The 22,658-nt window shown below is 42.3% G+C and overlaps 1 protein-coding gene across 1 annotated transcript in view; it reads left to right on the plus strand.

Moving 5' to 3' along the window:
- The window catches only part of fstl1b (follistatin-like 1b), a 120,682-nt gene that overhangs the window by 73,993 nt on the left and 24,031 nt on the right, over positions 1–22,658 (plus strand). The window contains exon 3 of the mRNA XM_073045339.1: positions 15,546–15,647. Coding sequence (XP_072901440.1) covers positions 15,546–15,647 — 102 coding nt within the window. The remainder of the gene's footprint in view (positions 1–15,545; positions 15,648–22,658) is intronic.

A 22,658-nucleotide genomic window follows, 5' to 3' on the forward strand; every position in this document is an offset into this window, starting at 1 on the left:
GTCAGCACTAGACTTTCCATTCCAATTCTGAATTATATAGTGCCTAATGTCTCTATGGGAAAGCATATACCATTCTAGAAAATGAAGCTGATTTTTCTGACAAAGCAGGAATTGTGCTTTAAATTTAGAAAATAGTCTGACAGAATTCTGTATTTGAAGAAATCATATTATTTAATGAATCTTCTGCAAATAAGCTGATACTTGCAGAGGTGAGAGCCCCATAGTCCTAATGACTATGTAGCATCCTCATGTAACACAGTTAGCAAGGAAAAATAATCATCCAGAAAATCTTTTCTTTTGAATCTGTCACTTTGACCAATTGCTCTAATATTCTGCTGCTAGTTATTTCTAAGGGAAATGTATCATCTGGTACTTGTATTTATTTATGACAGTTCGACCTACGTTTTGGCTGCAGCTGTAAGTCTGAACTGAGAGGTGTGACGGCTGAAAAGTTTTGCTTTTAGTTTTACTGAACAAAAAGCAATAAAATTAATTCGCAGAATTTGGTTATTTTCCGAAGTGCTTGAACATTTACAGTAGATTTCATGTCAGATTTTTTTTTGCCTTCAGCTCTCACATTGAGATCAGTTTCATTTCATTATTGCTGTCATAAGACCATAAGATATGGAGCAGAAGTAGGCCATTTGGCCCGTTGAATCTGCTCTACCATTCAATCATGGGCTGATCCAATTCTTCCAGTCATCCCCACTCCCCTGCCTTCTCCCTGTACCCCTTGATGGCCTGGCTAATCAAGAGCCTTTCTATCTCTGCCTTAAATACACCCAATGACTTGGCCTCCACAGCTGCTCGTGGCAATAAATTCCACAGATTTACTACCCTCTGACTAAAGTAATTTCTCCGCATCTGTTCTAAATGGACGCCCTTCAATCCTGAAGTCATGCCCTCTTGTCCTAGACTCCCCTACCATGGGAAATAACTTCACCATACCTAATACCCCCTCCCCCCCCGCCATTCTCCTGAACTCCAGGGAATGCAGTCCAGGAGTTGCCAGGCATTCTTCATACAGTAACCCTTTCATTCCTGGAATCATTCTTGCGAATCTTCTCTGAACCCTCTCCAATGTCAGTGTATCCTTTCTAAAATAAGGAGCCCAAAACTGCACACAATACTCCAAGTGTGGTCTCACGAGTGCCTAATAGAGCCTCAACATCACATCCCTGCTCTTATTTTCTATACCTTTAGAAATGAATGCCAACATTGCACTTGCCTTCACCACTGACTCAGCCTGGAGGTTAACCTTTAGGGTATCCTGCACAAGGACTCCCAAGTCTTGGTGTCTCTGCCTTTGTATCTCTGCGTTTTGAATTCTCTCTTCATCTAAATAATAGTCTGCCTGTTTATTTCTTCCACTGAAATGCATGACTGTACACTTTCCAATATTGTGTTTCATTTGCCACTTCTTTTCCCATTCCCCTGAACTATTTAAGTCTCTCTGCAGGCTCTCTGTTTCCTCAATACTACCTGCTTCTCCACCTATCTTTGTATCATTGGCAAATTTAGCCACAAATTCATTAATCCCATAGTCCAAATCATTGATATACATAATAAAAAGCAGCGGTCCCAACACCGACCCCTGTGGAACTCCACTGGTAACCAGCAGCCAGCCAGAATAGGATCCCTATATTCCCACTCTCTGTTTTCTGCCGATCAGCCAATGCTCCACCCATGCTAGTAACTTCCCTGTAATTCCATGGACTCTTTTCTTGCTAACCAGCCTCCTGTGTGGCACCTTGTCTATGGCCTTCTGAAAATCCAAGTATACCACATCCACTGGATCTCCTTTGTCTACCCTGCTTGTAATTTCCTCAAAAAAAATTGCAGTAGGTTAGTTGGGCAGGATTTTCCTTTCAGGAGACAATGCTGGCTTTGGCCTATCTTGTCACGTGCCTCCAGGTACTCCGTAATCTCATCCCTAACAATCAATTCCAACTATTTACCAACCACTGAGGTCGGGCTAACAGGTCTATAATTTCTTTTCTGCTGGCTCCCTTCTTAAATAGCAGAGTATAGCGGAGTAATATCTTTCAAGCGGAAAATGGTTTCAGAATTCCAATACAGCAAAGTACTTTATAACAAGAGAATTAATTAGGATAATTCTTATTTTGGTTCTACCCAAATAGTGTGGTAGTATTGTATGTGTAAAGGAGGTAGAACAACTACCACAAAATGGAAAAATTTATACTTTTTCTGTTTTCATGTAATTTCCAAGGCTTGTAGAATTCCTTGAATTCCTGTTAAACCGCCATTTGGGGAGCAACAAAGTGACTCTGATATCAATGCAAAGTGTTATGGAGTATGAGAAATGAAGCCACAACTAATGTGAACTTTTGGACCACCCAAAGCTTTTTCAAAACTACCTTTTAATTTCAACAAAGGGCTGGGCTGAGTGTCATGTTGGCTCTTGGCTTACATTAAAGGTTTAGCTTGGATTAAATGAAGGTTTGCCTGTTTGACTATTTGAGCTCCAAGCTCTATATGCAGAGTGGTGTGGCTGGTGTTTTAAGTCAGCACTGCCACCTGCCTGTTTCTATGAAGAAATGTCTCAGATCAGCACCTGGTGTGTAACAGCGCCATCTGCCTCACTGTTTGTTCAGTTGACTTGATGTTAAAGGCAAAAGCTGAATTTCCAAACATCTAGATTTCACACAGTAAAGCTTTCAGTGAATTCATAATGGATAAGATACTAAGCATTAACATGCTCAGTTATTTTGGTGAAACACATTTTTGTGGAGTCCAGATGAAAGCTCTTGCTTTGAGCTTGGCTCAATCATAGGTTGCTAAAAATTATCCTAAAAGGTTGTCTCTAAAGATCTTCAATAGCCTTGTGCAAGTACCCAATGCAGATTGAAATTTGACACAGCAAACTTATCACTTGGCATTGAATCTTGAATTGTCTTAGCCAATGAAGGTGGAACGGAGTCTGGAATATGCGACAAATAACTTGGAGGAAAACGTCTGCATTTCTCTAAGTTATTCAGCATTCTACACCTATTGACGTGGAACCTGTCAGTTGTATTTAATGAATCTGCTGGTTTTAATTGATTTAACTCTAATTTATTAAGTAAGGGTAACTTTAGCATCATGGCATCTATAGCAGACGAACTCTGAACACTGAATAGTTACAAAACAATCCAAATTAAACTTTTTGGCCAATACTAGGCATTTCAAAGTTCACAAAGTATTATCAAAGTACATATATGCCACCATATACCACACTGAGATTCGTTTTCTTGCTGGCATATTCAATAATCCATAATAGAATAATAACATAATAGAATCAATGAAATATTGTACCAACTTGGGTGCTCAACTAATGTGTAATTAGAAAAAGAAAGAAGTAATAAATAAATGAACAATAAATATCAAGAGCATGAGATGAAGCGTCCTTGAAATTAGTCCATGGGTTGTGAGGACATTTCAGTGATAGAGCAAGTGAAGTTGAGTGAAATTATCCCGTTTGGTTCAAACACCTGGTGGTTGAGGGGTAATAACTCTTCCTGAACCTGGTGGTGTGAGTCCTGAAACTCCTGTACCACCTTCCTGATGGCGGTAGTGAGAAGAGAGCATATCCTGGGTGGTGGATGCTGCTTTTCTGCAACATTGCTCCATGTAGATTGCTGAATGTCAGGGAGAGCTTTACCCATGATGCATTTGGCTGTATCCAGTACTTTTTGTAGGTTCAAGGACATTGCTGTTTCTATTAAGAAAGCCTTGGACTTCAAGTACCTCGGGTCAAGAATGATGAGTTTGGAGAAGGACATAAAGATACGGAAGGCGCTGGCGTGGAGGGCTATGAACGACATGAAGGAAATCTGGAAGTTGAACCTGACCAGAGGGCTCAAAAAGATGATCTTCATAGCAGACATAGAATCATGAATCATGCAAGACACGGACACTCACCAAGACCATGCGAAAGTCACTGGATGGTTGGTATACACGAACGCTCCGGATGGCTCTTGACGTGAGTTGGCAACAGCACATGACGAACGTCGAGCTCTATGACGACCTACCGATGCTCACTACTAAAATCGGGGCGAGAAGACTGCAACCAGTGGGGCACTGTCTACTCCACCTGAGCTACCTGCCAGCCTAGTCATCACATGGGAGCCCAAGCATGGGAGGATGAACCCCGGGCGCTCTCCCAAGACCGTGGTTAACACGCTCCTAGAAGATAGCAGCACGGCTAATGTAGATGAACTGAACACACTGATGAGGGAGAGGGAGGAGTGGAGAGTCCGTCATCGTGCCTGATGCCTGCCCCCTAGGCCTGAGTCAACGTAGTTGTAGTAGTAGTTGTTTCCATACCAGGCTGTGATGCAGACAGTCAACATACAGTACTCCCTGCCATGCATGAAGTTTCTACTGTCATCATTCCCCTATCTTTACAGAAGCTCTCTATGAGATGGGTGTTTTAAATCCGCTGGAAGTTGATGTGGTTACAGTGGAAGGCAGTTCTTTACATGAAATGGCTTCATGGGCAGTCAGTAAAAGTCAGGTTCAGTGTGATACTTTCTATACCTTGGGTGAAGGCATCCAGCTAAAACTCTACTGAAAGACGGTGAGTTCAGCTGAAACCCTACACATCTAGGTGCCAATTTCACATGTCTTGGAACTCATAATGGTGGATGAATTCCAGGGCTGGTTGAGATCTATTCCAAGTTGCCATGGGGGGAAAAAATGAATCTGATTGTTGTGCTCCTTTCAGAGCTTTTTATTCACAGGCCAAGTACCAGAAAACTGGAGCATAGGTAACTAGTTCTTTTATTTGAGAATGGCAGCAGAGATCAGCAAAGTAGTTACAGAGCAGTGAGTCTGCATCACTGGTTGGGAAGTTCTAAGAGATAAGAGTTACCTTTATCCAGAAAGGCAGAGATTCATTAGGGATAATCGGTATAGCCTTGTCTAGGGGATTCCCTATTTGATGAATTTCTTGAAGAGTACTAAAGAAAATGTGTGTGAGCAAGCTGGTGGTGTTTGTGGAATTTAGCAAGTCTTTGGGGAGGGTCCACATGATAGGCTGATCCAGAAGGGAAAGTCAAATGAGCTCCAACACAAACTGGCTAATTGGATCCACAATTGGCCAATTGACATCTACATCATTTATTATTATATTGTAATTTGTCCTCTACTGTGCCTATTGTCTTGTTTATTAATTATTGTACCGCCCTGCACTGTTTTGTGCACTTTATGTAGTCCTGTGCAGGTCTGTAGTGTAGTGCAGTTTTTATGTTGTTTTACGTGGTCTAGTGTAGCCTTGTGCTGTCTCATAGTCTAGAGTAGTTTTGTGTTGTTTCCTGTAGCACCAGTGTCCTGGAGGAACGTTGTTTCATTTTTACTGTGTACTGTACCAGCCATCTATGGTTGAAATGACAATAGACTCGACTCGACACAGAGCGTAGAGGTGGAAGGATAGATTTTCTGATCGGAGTGGTTTACTGCAGGTATCGGTGCTGGGACCTTTGCTGTTCCTGATATAATGTATGGTATACTAATGACATGAATGTGAAAATGGAAGGTATGACCAGGTTTGCAGTTGGGGTAAAGATTTATGGTGTTACAGAAATTGAGGAAGGTTCTCTAAGCCTACAGTAGGATATTAGTCAGATGCAAAGTTTGGGCAGGGCATTGCCAGATGGAATTTAATCCAGACTAGTGAAAGGTGATACATTTTGAGTAGGGGCTAAGACATATTCTGTAAGGAATGTTGAAGAACAGAGAGAGCTAAAGGTCCAAGTCCATAGTTCCCCGAAAGTGATAACAGGAGAAAATGAAGAAAGCTTATGCCCTGCATGCCTTTATAGGTCAGGGCATAAATCTTAAGAGTCGGGAATTGTGTAGCCATGTTACAAAATACGGGTTGGGCTGCACGTGGAGTACTGTGTGTTGTTCAGGTTGCTGAAATATAGGAAAGGACATGGTTATGCTGGAGTGAGTGCAGAGATTTATCAGGATGGTGCCTGGATTTGAAAACATGAGTGACAGAGGCTTAGGGATGATCTGATAAAAGAATAAATGATTATGAGAAGCATAGGTAGGGTAGATGGTCAAAATATTTTTCTCATGGCAGGTGTATCAAAAACAAGAAAGCATACATTTGTTGTGTGTGTGTAAGGAGTTTTAAAGAGATTCAAGGGGAAGGTTCTATTTTAATAAAGGAAGCGATTAATATTTGGAACGTGCTGCCATAAGAGGTAGTGGAATTGGGTAAAGTTACTACATTTAAAAAGTGTTTATACACTTAAATGGGCAAGATCTTGTCCTAATGCAGGTAAATGGGATTAGGTTGGCTTGGACATTTTTAGATACAATACCAGATGACAATGTATAACGAATTAACCTATACCAATCCGTATGCCTTCAGAATGTGGGAGGAAATTGGAGCACCTGGAGGATGATGGTCACAGGGAGAATGCACTCACCGTGGCATAGAGCTGAACTGGGCTCACTGGCACTGTTAATAGTGTTACACTAACTGCTACACTGCTGAGCCACACCAAAACGGTGGACCAAAGTTGCATGCCATCTTGGACAATGTCTCCTATCCACTCCATAATGTACTGGTTAGGCACAAGAGTACATTCAGCCAGAGACTCATTCCACCGAGATGTAACGCTGAGTGTCATAGGAAGTCATTCCTGCCTGTGGCCATCAAACTTTACAACTCCTCCCTCAGAGTGTCAGACACCCTGAGCCAATAGGCTGGTCCTGGACTTATTTCTACTTGGCATAATTTACTTATTGTTATTTAATTATTTATGGTTTTATATTGCTATATTTCTGTACAATTCTTGGTTGGTGCGACTGTGACGAAACCCAATTTCCCTCGGGATCAGTAAAGTCTGTCTGTCTGTCAAAGGGCCAAATGACAAGGGTCACAGAGCAAGTCTTAAACGATGGAACAGCGTGTGGTGGAGGACTGGACTGAACTGAAAAGCTTGGGTTGAGAAATAACCGAAATGAGACCAATAGCGAAGCTTCTTCATTATGCTCCAAATGGCCACTCTTTTGATGTGCTTCTCATTCACCAAAATTGTGGAGGCTGTATTTCAGTGATCTTTAAATGTCATGGCACGATCTGTAAGATCAAAAGGATTTACATTGTCCATCTGTTCCTCATTTAATCATTGTGCCTTTTAAATTACCATCACCCTGTATTTTACAGATCCTCATTAACAAGCACAGAATTGTCTATTTGGTCATAAACTGGGGACTAATTTGCAGTGACGAAGACTATAAAATTTAAGATGCAGTTCTTCTGTCAAGTCTCAGTACCTGCTCTTACAAAATTAGTCGCATATTTTATTTGGAAGTCCTGGTTCCCAAAAAGCTGTTCAAGCTATTGGCAGCTCTATACAATTGTAAAACATAGAGGGGGAAAAGTACAAACCAGAATGGTTGCTCCTCGTTATTACCTATCAATAAAAACATGATACAATAATGTGAAATGAATTTCCTTGACTACTGAGGATACAAGTGGGTAATCCTTTCTGGAGCAAGCGTCAGTCTCTATTGTAGAGCAGTTGCTACCTGGGCTTGTATGTTACATGCCAATGATTTGCTGTTCAGTAAATGATTTCCTTATAAAGCTTATAATCAAGATAAAGCTCATCTTGATTTAATCAGGATATTTAAGATGTTAATAGAGACATATTTTATTGTTCAAGAGGTAACCCCAACCCATCTTCTTTCAAGCTTCCCTGTAACAATTGGAGCTGTTTCCTGATACTGTGGATTCCGGTTAATTGGAACACATTGGAAGCAGTACATTTTGACCCAATTAAGTGGCTGCCCCAATTAAAAACATAGAAAACCTATAGCACAATACAGGCTCTTCGGCCCACAAAGCTGTGCCGAACATGTCCCTACCTTAGAACTACCTAGGCTTTACCCATAGCCCCCTATTCTTCTAAGCTCCATGTAGCCATCCAGGAGTCTCTTAAAAGATCCTATCGTTTCTGTCTGCACCACCGCTGCCAGCAGCCCATTCCAAGCACTTGCCTCTCTCTCTGTTTTTAAAATAAAACACTTAACCCTGACATCTCATCTGTACCTACCTCCAAGCACCTTAAAACTATGCTCTCTCGTGCTGGCCATTTCAGCCCTGGGGAAAAGCCCCTGACTATCCACACGATCAATGTCTCTCATTAGCTTGTACACCTCTATCAGGTCACCTCTTATCCTCCATCACTCCAAGGAGAAAAGGCCAAGTTCACTCAACCTATTCTCATAAGGCATGCTCCCCAATCCAGACAACATCTTTGTAAGTCTCCTCTGCACCCTTTCTATGGTTTCCACATCCTTCCTGTAGTGAGGTGACCAGAACTGAGCACAATACTCCAAGTGGGGTCTGACCAGGGTCCTATAGAGCTGCATCATTACCTCTCAGATCTTAAACTCAATCTCATGATTGATGAAGGCCAATGCACTGTATGCCTTCTTAACCACAGAGTCAACCTGTGTAGCAGCTTTGAGTGTCCTATGGACTCAGACCCCAAGATCCCTCTGATCCTTCACACTGCCAAGAGTCTTCCCATGAATGCTATATTTTACCATCATATTTGACCTACCAAAATGAACCACCTCACACTTACCTGGGTTGAACTGCATCTGCTACTTATAGCCCAGTTTTGCAACCTATCAGTGTCCTATTGTAACCTCTGACAGCCCTCCACACTATCCACAACACTCCCCCAACCTTCATGTCATCAGCAAATTTACTAACCTATCCCTCCACTTCCTCATCCAGGTTTAGCTGAGGTTTCATTGAAATAGTTAAACAAGTATTATTTTTTAAAAAAGATTAACTGTCTTTTAAGTGGGTGACAAATTTGTGTATTAAGTGAAATATGAAACAAATTAGAACACTACCAACACGTACATTTATTGTACGTTCATTTATAGTAGTTGCTAATAGATATTGACGGAGTTCATCCAGATTACACTATTGTGTTCTTTTCATTGACTGTAAATGAACAAAATCAGTGTAGACACATAATACAGATAATGGATTGCCTTCATACATTCCAAATCTTTTTATTGTAATATTGAAGACAATTGTTGATACCTTTAAATTCTTTGTAATTCCTAATTTGTTGAAATAGTGAAATTATTTCATTTTCATTGCTGGCTGTTTCTGGCATCTCTAAGCCTGAGCATAACAGTCCTTTAAAAGTTGTGCCAAATAAATGACTGCCCCAATTAAACAATGGTTCAATTGACCATAATGCACTATTTCCATTCCTACTCAGTGGAGTAATAAACTTGGCAAAGTTCATTTTCTTCCGGGCATACTCAGCGACCCTATAGAATAGTGGCTATAACAGGATCAATGGAAGATCAACCAGAGCGCAGAAGAAGACAAACTGTTCAAATGCAAATATAAATTAATAGCAATAATTAATGGAAAACAAGATAAAGAAAATGAACTTAACCTGAAGTATAAATATCAAGGATAGAAAGAAAAGCCTGAAGAAATCATAATCATACTGAACTATTGTTTGGGGGGGGGGGGGGGGAAGTAATGGAGTTACACAATCTAAGCATTTTTTATCATGAACAGAGCAGCTTGCTCATTAAGCAAGATATAAAGTAAACAGATTTATCTGGAATTGTGTGTGCAGCCTTTTTTTAGGGCTCTGACTTGACAAATTACATAACAAACGAATGAGCAAGCCTCACTGATGTAGAGGTCATCAGTTGTACCAACATGGTCCTTTGAGGTGAGTGACACTACGACGGATCGCCTCGCTCTCCAGCTTGTGTGTAGTAAACAGGCAGCAGAATTTGTTCGTACTAAATGTTACCTCAAATGCTGTCAAGGCAAACAGTCATCACTGTGAGTGATTAGACTGCTCAGTAGTGAGAAATAATGACATATTCAGTCTGCTTAATGAATATTTAGTATTCACAACAGTATTCTCAATGTTACTGAATGTTAATTTTAAGAACTCTACATTCAGAAATCTCCTCCATTTAATTTTCTAAACTCAATTATATTGCCCACCACATTGTTAGTCAATAATGAAGTAAAAAAGGTGCTATTTATATTGTATCCAAACTGTTTTTGGGTTTTAATCCTACAAACGTCCACATTTCTTGCAGTAAAATATTATCATTATAAACTGAGTCATATTGCAAAGCTTGGTGCGTGTTGGCTAATGGATTTTAAATTATCTAAAGTCCATATTTACTGAGCACTGTTGTAAAGTGTACAATCAGATATATTCTGCATAGATCTATGTTACGACAAGCGCCATGGCCAATTTGTCAGTGCTTGTACCAAGCAATACATTTTAGACAAATTTGCAGAAGTATTTGAAAACACTGGTTTAGGGTGACCATAAATATAACAAAATTTTCTTAATATTCTTGCTTTATTCTTTAGTTTCAAATAGAGCTGATGAATTTCTTCTGATTAACTATTAAAATAATATTAGATAATTTAAAATCAGGGTAAGTTTCAACAGTTAAGAGAAATTTGGATCAGTACGTGGATAGGAAGGATGTGGAGGGCTATGATCCAGGTGCAAGTTGAGGGAACTAGGTGGATTAATGGTTCAGCACAGACTAAATGGGCAGAAGGGCCTGTTTCTGTGCTCTAGTGTTCTGACTCTGATACTCTCTCTCTCTATTCAGGGAATCTTAATTCTGCACCCAACATTATCACACCACACTTTGCATCGATATATCAGACTGCTACGATAGTCCAAGGCATGATCCAAGCTCTCTAAACTGGTAGCTGAACAATTAGAAGATTAGCGACGCACACAAGATGCTAGAACAACTCAGCAGGCCGGCCAAAAGGGTAAACAGTCGACGTTTTGGGCTGAGATCCTTCATCAGGATTAGAGAAGGCAGATAAGAAGTCAAAGTTAAAAAGGTGAGGGGAAGAGGAGGAAGAAATACAGGGTGGCAGGTGAAAGGTGAAACTGGGAGAAGAGGAGTAGGTAAAGAGCTGGGAAGTCGATTGCTGAAAGAGATAAAGGGCTGGAGAAGGGGAAATATGGTAGGAGAGGGCAGAAGGCCATGGAAGAAAGAGAAGGGGGAGGAGCACCAGGAGGTGTTGATGGACAGGTAAAGAGATAAGGTGAGAGAGGGACATGGGAATGGGGAATGGTGAAGGAAAGGAGGAGGTACAATTACTGTAAGTTTGAGAAATTGATGTTCATGCCATCAGGTTGGAGGCTACCCAGACAAAATACAAGGTGTGCTCCTCCAACCTGAGTGTGGCCCCATCTTGCCAGTAGAGGAGGCCATGGACTGACATGTCAGATTAGGAAGTGGAATTGAAGTGCGTGGCCACTGGCAGATCCCGCTTTTTCCAGTGGATGGAGAGTAGGTGCGTAATGAAGCGGTCTCCCAATCCATGTTGGGTCTCACCGATATACAGAAGGCCATACAGGGAGCACCAGGTATTGTAGATAACCCAACAAACTCACAGGTGAAGTGTCACCTCACCTGGAAGGACTGTTTGGGGCCCTGAATGTTACTGAGGGAGGAGGTGTAGGGGCAGGTGTAGCACTTGTTCCGTTTGCAAGGATAAATTCCAGGAGGGTGATCAGTGGGGCGGGATGAATGGATAAGCGAGTCGCGTAGGGAGCAATCCCTGTGGAAAGCAAAAGTGGGGGGGAGTGCTTGGTGGTGGGATCCCATTGGAGATGACAGAAGTTTCAGAGAATTGTGTGGCTGGTGGGATGGTAGGTGAGGGCAAGAGGAAACCTATCCCTGGTGGGGTGGCGGGAAGACAGGCTGAGGGCAGACGTGTGCGAAATACAAAAGGTGTGAGTGAGGGCAGTGTTGATGGTGAAGGAAGGAAGGCCCCTTTCTTTGAAGGAGGACATTTCTTTAGTTCTGTCATGAAAAGTGTCATCCTGAGAGCAGATATGGCGGAGATGAAGGAATTGAGAAAAGGAGACGGTATTTTTATAAATAACAGGGTGGGAAAAGGTATAAACAAGAGAAAATCTGCAGATGCTGGAAATCTGAGCAACACACACAAAATACTGGAGGAACTCAGCAGGCCAGGCAGCATCTATGGAAAAAGCACAGTCAATGTTTCGGGTCGAGACCCTTTGGCAGGACTGGAGATAAAAAGCTGAGGTGTCGCTTTGAAAGGTGGGGGGAGGGGAGAGAGAAACTCCAGGCGACAGGTGAAACCTGGAGGGGGAGGGACGAATGAAAGAGCTAGGAAGTTAATTAGTGAAACAGACAGGTCATGGAAGAAAGAAACAAAACCGGGGGGAGGAACGTCAACTGTTTTTTTTGCCACAGATGCTGCCTGGCCTGCTGAGTTCCTCCAGTATTTTATGTGGGCAGAGGTATAGTCCAGGTAGTTGTGACAACCTCCGGAGAAAGAGAGATCAAGAAAGGGGAGGGAGGTGTCAGAAAAGGACTACATAAATTTAAGGGCAAGGTGGAAGTTAGAGGCAAAGTTAATGAGCTTTGCATGGGTGCACCAATGCAGTCGTTGATGTAGCGTAGGAAAATTTGGAAAGTGACACCAGTGTAAGCTTGGAACATGGACTGTTCCACGTAGCCAAAAGCCAGGCATAGCTGGGACCCATAGACTACACCTTTTGAAGGAAATGGGAGGACACAAAGGAGAAATTTAAAGAGTGAGGACAAGTTCTGCTAGACAGAGGAGAGTGATGGTGGAGGGGGAACTGGTTGGGTCTGGTGTTCAGAGAGAAACGGAGAGCTTTGAGGCCTTCCTGATGGAGGTTTATAGGGAGTGGACATCCATAGTGAAAATCAGATGATAGGGGTCAGGGAACTTGAAATCATTGAAAAGGTTGAGAGTGTGTGAGGTGTCACAGATGTAGGTAGGAAGGGACTGAACCAGGGTGGTGGCGGGGGGAATAAAACTGAATTGAGGAAAGCAGATACAAGTTCAGCGGGGCAGAAACAATGGGGTCTAACCTGACGGGTAGGTTTGTAGATCTTGGGTAGGACTAGTACAGCACCCCCCCCCCCCCCCACAATCTGCGGGTTTTATGGTGAGGTTAGGATTAGTGCAGAGAGAGTGGAGAGCAGTGTGTTAAGAAGGAGTGAGGTTGGAATTGGAGAGAGGAGTGGTGAAGTCAAGCCGGTTGATACCTTGTCAGCAGTTGGCAAAGCAGGCAGAAGAACAGAGCAGGGTGTCCAGGAAGAGGGGAAGGGGTCATCGGTGAGTGGTGGGGAGTCCTTGCCAAAGAAATGGGTATGGAGATGGTGGAAGGAGAGTCTAGCATTAGGGTGGGTGTGGAACCCACTTGAGGTGTGGGCATGGGGACAAAGGTGAGGTCCTTACCAAGGACAGATAAGGTCTCTGTGGACCCAAGAGCTGCTGGTGGGACCTGAGAGACATGGGATTGCAGAGTGGTGGTGGGCAAAGAGGAGACTGGGGTTCCAGCGACAGCATGTAAGGTCCCGCCCTGGAGGTGCCGTCGGTCAAGGTCCAGGCTGGAGTCAGGGTTGGAGATGGTGCTGACGGCACTTTGAAGGTGCCCGAGGTTGTTGGAACCAGCATTGCTGGCCATGGAGCCTAGGTTCTGGATCTGCTCGGGATCGTTAGAACTGTTGAAGTCAGCAGCAGGGATCGCAGTCTGGAGTCGTCCGTGCCTGCCAGCGTTGGAGATAGCAGGTTCTGGTGTCTGTAGGCGGGCGATCCTTTGATCCTTACAGGATGTGAGAAAGGTGAAGAACCGGCGGTTGGAAGTGTGGAATTAGAAGATTAATTGACATCATGAAGAGCAGCCACAACTTTGAAGGGTTAGCCTTTTCTGATCATCAGAGGTTCCAGGTGTCACTGTTAACAATTGTACTGCCATTCTGTCATTATCTTGATTGACAGGTCAGGAGCTAGAAACTGACTGCACCTGGAACAAATAAAAATATTCCTGTCAACTTAATTAATTCCCATGATTCAATGGGCTTGGCCTGTGCCTCACCTTCATCCCTCAGGACGGATCATCAGGTTCACTGGTCTGATGGATGCAATTAGATACAGGTATCCCTCAGAGAAAGCAGATTAGATTACAGTCAGTCTTGGGTTAACAGGTTTGGCATTCTGCCGTTTTCGCCTCCATCCACGTGATCGGACTGCTAGGGTTACTTTTTCACAATACTCGAGATGATGTGGAAGTCAAAGGCTCAGCTTCCTTCTCACCCTCACATGGTATTTCAAGAACAGAGTTATTGAGAATGATCAATCTCCAGCAAATAACTTGCAGCAGCCACAAATTTGTGTCCAAAATAAAACCACGTGCTGGAAGTGAGGTAATATTTGGGAAGCCCAGGGGTAACGTTCAACCAAATTGGTAGTAATCCTGTACCACCAATCTCTAGGGAAAAGTCAATCTGGCAAGTCTTCATTCCCTAAGTTAGTTTTCCTCATTCCCACTCTGCCTTTAGTGCTGTTCTTCCAGAGGAACGTCTGCAAAGTCTGACTGAATTCAGATAAGTTATCTCCTCTTTCTCACCCGTCCAACTGTGAAAGAAATTAGGCAGAATACACCCAGTGGCTACTTTTATCAGGCACCTCCTGTACCTAATAAACTGGTCACTGACTGTCTGTTTGTGATCATCTGCTCCTGTAGCCCACCCACTTCAAGGTTTGACACGTGGTGCATTCCAAAATGCTCCTCTGCTACAACACTTCCTGTCAGCTTGAGCCAGTCTGGCTGTTCTCCTCTGACTTCTCTCATTTACAAGATGTTTTCACTCACTTGATTTTTTTTTTGTTTATTGCACCATTCTCTATAAACTTTAGAGACTGTTGTACAGGAAAATCCTGGGAGATCAACAGTTTCTAAGATACTCAGACCACCTATCTGGCACCAGCAGCCATTCCGCGGTCAGAGCCACTTAGATCACATTTCTTCCCCCATTCTGGTGTTTGGTCTGAACAACAACTGAACCTCTTGACTATTCCTGCATGCTTTTATGCATTGAGTTGCTGTCACATGATTGGCTGATTAGATATTTGCATTATGAGCAGATGTACCTAATAAAGTGGCCATTGTGTGTATCTCCTTTATGAACACATGGCTTTCCTTAATGTTATTTTTATCTACAAACTTCATTATGTAATTTTTACATAACTTCAATAACTTTATTCATAACAGTGTTAACCTCCCTGGTTTGTAACTTCCTGGAACATTTTAGTTATCGATTCAAAATATAAGTGTGATAACTGTTGTTCCTCTATATTACATGTGAAACGTTGGACGGCTGATGAAATTCTTTATGACAATATGACCTTGGGGAAAATGCTGTACAAATACCAGCCATTTTGTTTCTTTTGCTGTCAACAATTATTCCAATAGAGGGAATCTGAGCTGATCTTAAATACTGTTGTCTACATCATTCCCATTCACAGGTGATGCAATGATTTCTGTTGTTATAATGTGCACATCTGATCTGTGGAATTCTCAAACGATAATATTGAAGATTCCCAAACTTGGCTTTCTGATGCTACGCTTTAAGCTGTCCAAACTTTGCCAAATTACCGTAACTCACAGATATGTTGATTTTTTTTCACACAGGAAGTGAGAAGCAAGTCCAAGATTTGTGCCAATGTGTTTTGTGGTGCTGGACGGGAGTGTGCTGTGACAGAGAAGGGTGACCCCACATGCCTGTGCATTGAAGTAAGTTCACTGTCCGACCTACAGATTGTAAAATTAATTCTCAACTGCCACGTACGCAAATATAATATTTATCTTCATCCAAAATTTATCTTTCTGGTTTTCCCAAATACACTCAGCTGAGAGTGACGTTGCTGCCACTAAGACTTGCAAATGATTAACTATATATATAAAACACTATTAGCTTAAAACTTCTCAACCAGCAAGGAAGGTCATTATCCCAGATTTACATTACTTGCTGTAGAACAGGATTCAGATGAAGTGACATATTCCAGTCACTGCTTGTAACTCATGTCACCCATCTATCATAGATGCATCTATCACTGACTGTTGAGGGCCATCTCATAGAAACATTGAAATTGGTGTAGAATTTAAACATTCTGCCCTTCAGTCCTGCTGTGCCATTGAATGGGATCACAGTGCACAGATCGAGCAACCATCCTTGGTTCTATCCCATGCTCAAGTGATGTTAGTGTAGAATTTGAGTTTTCTCCCCCAGATTCCTCGGGTTCTGGTTTTGCTCCCACTTAGAAAAGACGTCTGAGTTGTTGGTCTAATGGTAACTCTCACAGTAATAGTGATGCAAATGTAATGAGGATAAATTACAGGGGACATTGAGTGGGATAATAGCTGGAATAGATCTGGATCAATTGGCCGCCTCCTGCTTCACGTGGAAATAAGTCTGATTATTCCTGTTCATGCTTTCTCCCCATATCCATCGATCTTTTCAGTACCATATCTTAACTCTGTCCTGAATATACCTAATGACGACGTAGAAGGAACAAGGAATCACAATCAGGTTTATTATCACCGGCATGTGACGTGAAATCTGTTAACTTAGCAGCAGCAGTTCAATGCAATATATAATCTAGCAGAGAGCAAGAAAAAAATAATAAATAAAATAAAATATAATAAATAAAAATTAAATCAATTACGTGTATTGAATAGATTATTTTTAAAAATGTGCAAAAACAGAAATACTGTATACTAAAAAAGTGAGGCGATGCCAAAGCTTCAATGTCCATTTCGGAATCAGATGGCAGAGGGGAAGAAGCTGTTCCTGAATCGCTGAGTGTGTGTCTTCAGGCTTCTGTACCTCCTACCTGATGGTAACAGTGAGAAAAGGGCATGCCCTGGGTGCTGGACATGCTTAATAATGGACGCTGCCTTTCTGAGACACTGCTTCCTAAAGATGTCCTGGGTGCTTTGTAGGCTAGTGCCCAAGATGGAGCCCCTCCATACCAGACAGTGATGCAGCCTGTCAGAATGCTCTCCACGGTACAACTATAGAAGCTTTTGAATGTATTTGTTGACATGCCAAATCTCTTCTAACTCCTAATGAAGTATAACCATTGTCTTGCCACCTTTATGACTACATCAATATGTTGGGACCAGGTTAGATCCTCAGAGATCTTGACACCCAGGAACTTGAATGAGGTTTGGTATGTGCTCCTTCGTCTTACCCTTCCTGAAGTCCACAATCAGCTCTTTCATCTTACTGACTTTGAGTGCCAGGTTGTTGCTGCAGCACCACTCCACTAGTTAGCCTATCTCACTCCTGTCACTCCTGTACGCTGTGTCGTCACCACCTGAGATTCTACCAACAATGGTTGTATCGTCAGCAAATTTGTAGATGGTGTTTGAGCTATGCCTAGCCACATAGTCATGCGTATACAGAGAGTAGAGCAGTGGGCTAAGCACACACCCCTGAGGTGCGCCAGTGTTGATCATCAGCGAGGAGGATATGCTATCACCAATCCACACAGACTGGTCTTCCATTTAGGAAGTCGAGGACGCAGTTGCAGAGGGAGGTACAGAGGCCCGGGTTCTGCAACTTCTCAGTCAGGATTGTGGGAATGATGGTATTAAATGCTGAGCTGTAGTCGATGAACAGTATCCTGACGTAGGTGTTTGGGTTGTCCAGGTGGTCTAAAGTCGTGTGGAGAGCCATTGAGATTGCGCCTGTCATTGACCTATTGTGATGATAATCAAATTGCAACGGGTCCAGGTCTTTGCTGAGGCAGGAGTTCAGTCTAATCATGACCAACCTCTCAAAGCATTTCATCACTGTCAATGTGATTGCTACCGGGCGACAGTCATTAAGGCACCCTTCTTTGGCACTGGTATAATTGTTGCCTTTTTAAAGCAATTGGGAACGTCTGCCCGTAGCAGTGAGGTTGAAAATGTCCTTGAATACGCCTGCTAGTTGATTGGCACAGGTTTTCAGAGCCTTACCAGGTACTCCATTGGGACCTTTTGCCTTGCGAGGGTTCACTCTCTAAACACATCGGCCTCTGAGACAGAGATCACAGGGTCATCAGCTGCAGCAAGGATCTTCACAGCTGTAGTTGTATTCTCCCTTTCAAAGTGGGCATAGAAGGCATTGAGTTCATCTGGTAGTGAAGCATCGCTGCCATTCATACTATTGGGTTTCGCTTTGTAGGAAGTAATGTCTTGCAAACCCTGCCAAAGTTGCATTTGATATCACCTCCAACCTCGTTCGAAATTGTCCCTTTGCCCTTGAAATAGCCCTCTGCAAATCATACCCGGTTTTCTGGTACAGGCCTGGGTTGCCGGACTTGAATGCCACAGATCTAGCCTTCAGCAGATGACGTACCTCCTGGTTCATCCACGGCTTTTGGTTTGGGAATGTACTGTAAGTCTTTGTGGGCACACACTCATCTACACAGGTTTTAATGAAGTCGGTAACAGTAGGGAAGAGGTCCTACTGAAAGAATTTGAGCAGTAGGGGACCAAATTAAAACCCCAAACCAAAAAGGGTAATCACCTCTAGCTTGTTATCTGAGCCATGTGCAAAATGACACAGGGTTAATAAGATCAAAGAGCTAAATGCATGGCTCGAGGATTAGTGTGGGAGAAGTGGGTTTAAGTTCATGGGACATTGGCATCAGTATTGTGGATGAAGAGGAAAAGCAAGGGAAAATCTGCAGATGCTGGAAATCTGAGCAACACACAAAATGCGGAGGAGCTCAGCAGATCAGGCAGCATTTGGAACAAGTGGGATCTCCCAGTGGCCTCCTATTTTAATTCCACCTCCCATTCCCATTCCAGTATGTCCATCCATGGCCTCCTCCACTGTCGTGATGAGGCCACACTTAGGTTGGAGGAACAACACCTTATATTCCGTTAGGGTAGCCTCCAACCTGAAGGCATGAACATTGATTTCTCTAACTTCTGGTAATGCTCCCCAAACCCCACTCCCTCCACTTCCTATCCCCTTTTCCTATCTCTCATCTCATAACCTTGCCGGCCCATCACCTCCCTCTGGTGCTCCTTCCCCCTTTTTAATGGCCTTCTGAACCTTTCAACAATTAATTTCCCAGCTCTTTACTTCATCCCTCCCCTTCCAGGTTTCACCTATCACCCGGTGGTTCTCTCTGCTCCATCCCCACATCTACTCCTTAGCATTTTTTCTCCAGTCCTGCCAAAGGGTTTCGGCCCAAATAATCGACTCTACTCTTTTCCATAGCCTAGCCTGTTGAGTTCCTCCAGCATTTTATGTGTGTTTGGGATGAAGGGAGCTGTTCCAATGGGACAGGCTCCCCCGAACCATAATGGGACCAGGATCCTGGCAAATACAGAACTAGAGCTGTGGATGGGACTTTAAATAGTAGGAGGTTGGATTCAACAGCTTGGAAAAGTAGGGATAAAAGGGAAGGAAATTGCAGGAGAGATTGTGGAAGTCTTCGGAATAAAAAATAAGACAAAGTTTAGGAAGGGATAAGAAGTAACTTCAGGCAACATGGAGGCAAAACTGAAAAGGATGGTGAATGCAAGACTGAAGATGTTACATTTGAATCATGCAGTGTACATAAAGTAAGTGATCTTGTGGTGCAGTTAGAAATGGGCTTGTATGACGTTGTGGGCATCACAGAATTATGGTTGGAAAAAGATCACAGACAGGAGCTTAACATCTAAGGTTATATATCATATAACAGGCAGATGGCCAAAGTAGGTGGGGAGGCTCTGTTGGTTTAAAATAAAATGAAATCAAATCCTTAGGAAAAAGTGATGTAGAGTCAGAAGATGTAGAATCCTTGTAGGTAGAGTTGAGAAACTGCAAGGGTAAAAAGACCTTGATGGGAGTTGGATACAGGCCACCAAACAGTAGCTAGCTATGACGTGGAGAACAAATTGCAACAGGAGATAGAAATGACATGTAAAACGGGCAGTGTTACAATGGGCATGGAGAATTTCAAAATGTAAGTAGATTGGGAAAATGAAGTTGGTGTTATATCCCAAGAGAAGAAATTTGTAGAATGCCTAAGAGATGGCTTTTTAAAGAAAGCATTTCTGGATCAGGTGTTGTGTAATGAACAAGATTTGATTAGGGATTGCAAGGTAAGCGGGTCCTTAGGAGGTAATGATCATAATATGATAGAATTCACCCTGTAGTTTGAGAGGGAGAAGCTAAAATCATGTATCAGTTGAAAGGGAACTAAGAGGCAGGAAAGAGGAGCTGTCCAAGTAGATGATACCAGCAAGGACGACGGTAATACAAAATAAAGTATAGCTGACATTCTTCAGGAACAAAGGGTGAAACCTCCCTGGATCCCATCATTTCAGTCCTTTACCACCAACAGATTTCTCCAAATTGTAATTTTAAAGTGACATTGTTGAAATCTAAGGAATGAATCAGAAATAAGAGAGCATTTGTTTACACTGGCTTGGGGGTTGCAAGGTATGTTTAAGAATTCGGAAGCTTCTTTCATAAAGTGTAACATAAATATGATGATAGATGTTCTCCCTCGCATCGCATATCAAAACAAGTGATTTGTGGTTTTTGAAGATCATAATCTCCCGTGGAGAGGTTTATTAAAATTCCATTCACCAGAACTTTAAAGAATTAAACAAGTAATGATTAGATTAGGCATCAGAAGGAAACAAACAAGGTCCATATTCTATATTTTTCAAGAGGGTACTATGCCTGACATATTACCTGTTATTTTAAAGAGCCATTTTTCAGCTTTATTGTCCAGTGAGGTGTGAACTGTACATATAAGTTATGAAAAATCTGGACCGTAAAGTGTGATGTGCAACAGTCACTGCAGAAGTTATTGCTAAAGCAGCATTTGATACATTTGCATAGTATTATTCTGTCTGTATCCTTCAGAAGAAGGTAGTATCTGAACACTTAGAAAGTTGTCAGTGATTTTGAGAAAGAAAAACTATTTGTTAAATGTATTAGAATTCTTTGAGGATATAACTAGCAAGGAACTGGTGACTAAAGTCTGTACAGATTTCCAAAGGACAAAAAGTTTCTGCAAAAAAAACATGGTGTAATGGTGTTGAGGTTAATAAAGTATGAAAAGAGAATTCATTAAGTGATAAAAAGTGGTAAGGGGTCAGTGAGTTACATTCTGTACTTATTTTTAAGATGAAAAATTCAGTATAATGTATTCTTGGTTTACTAAAGATTCAGACAATGGGGAAGTAAGTTGTGAACATAAATTTATGGAGGGATGATGGTAAAGTGACTAAATTCCTGAGTAGTGGACTAACAGTGCAGAAATACAAGTTTAAATCCCACATGGCCACTGGGGAAGTTAAATAATTTAATAACCTGGAATTCCAAAGAAAACTAGTAATCTCTGGTAATGATGAAACTTGAGTTAATTCAGAATCAGATTTATTATAGTTGAATTACATCAGGGTTCCCCAGTTAGTTTTCCACAAGGGCCAAATTATGTCAAGCACGCCAAGTCAAGGGCCAAAACGTCCAGGGTTTTTTTTCTCATTGCGCCGGTAAGTTGTTTTATGGGCAGATGTTGTTGCTGTTATTACCATTATTATTATTAGTAGTAGTAGTAGTAATAATTTAGGCCTGGGATTCTCAAAGCCTGTGCTGTGGGTCACACAAGAATAAAGAATGCACTCTTTGAACAAAATAAGTCCAAAACCAACCATTTAATTATGACTCTAGCTATCACAACTGTCAGCTGTCACATTGAGACCTCATCTGGGACTTCAAACGCGCACGCACGCACACACGCACACGCACGCACACACACGCACGCACACACGCACACACGCACGCACACACACACACACACACGCACACACACGCGCACGCACGCACGCACGCACGCACACACACACACACACACACACACACACCCACCCCTCACTTCTCTCCCACACAAAGAGTTTTAGTAGTCTTGCCTTTTCCACTGTTTCTGTTCCCTCATTTAATCTATTTGTTCTTTTTAATTAAGCTATGTAGCATTTGAAGTATGAAGTGTAGCTATAAATAAAATTATCAGTATTATTGTTGTACTATTATTATACCACAATAAGATTGCCAAATGAACAAAAAAAATTGATTCACTCACCACTCAGTGAGAGAAGTGTCAGTGACGGGATGAGGCAATCCTTCTGATGTCAGGCCTGTATTCTGTTGTGGCAATCCTGAGGCACTGGCCAAGATGTGCATTGGAGAGTCTGTTTCTGTCCTGGTTCTTGATAGAGTTCATTGAAGAAAACGATGACTCGTGTACATGGAGGGGAACAGTGTGAGTAGGAGCATTGCAATAGCTATCATGTTTTTGAATTGAGCTTGGGGAATTACGTTGATCCAAAAGTCACTCACCCCAACGTCCTTGTGTTGTGCTTTGAGCAAATCAGATGTTCCCATTTCCAAGACCTCCATCTGAAGAGTTGCTTCATCTATGGAAAGCACCAGCCTTTTGGCCTCTGCAGTCCACTGGTTGTCAGCGGAAACGGAGAACAGCTGTCTCAGGAAGAGGAGGATGTCACCGGACCTGGGCCTGTGGTCCGCCTATTGGGGTTCTCTGACCTATGTGATGTGAAATTTGTGAGGTGGTGAAGTTAAAATCAATAAGCATCATGTGGTGAATGTTCCAGTGGTCAAGTAAAGGATGATGAGTATGCTTTGTGGAGGTTAGTTATCTCAACACTGAGACATCGTATTAGGTGTTTTTCTGGCGGTATCATGGACCTAATCATTATTGCCTGTTTCATCAGAGAATGTCC

Source organism: Hemitrygon akajei, chromosome 5 (assembly GCF_048418815.1).
Source record: "Hemitrygon akajei chromosome 5, sHemAka1.3, whole genome shotgun sequence".
NCBI lineage: Eukaryota > Metazoa > Chordata > Chondrichthyes > Myliobatiformes > Dasyatidae > Hemitrygon > Hemitrygon akajei.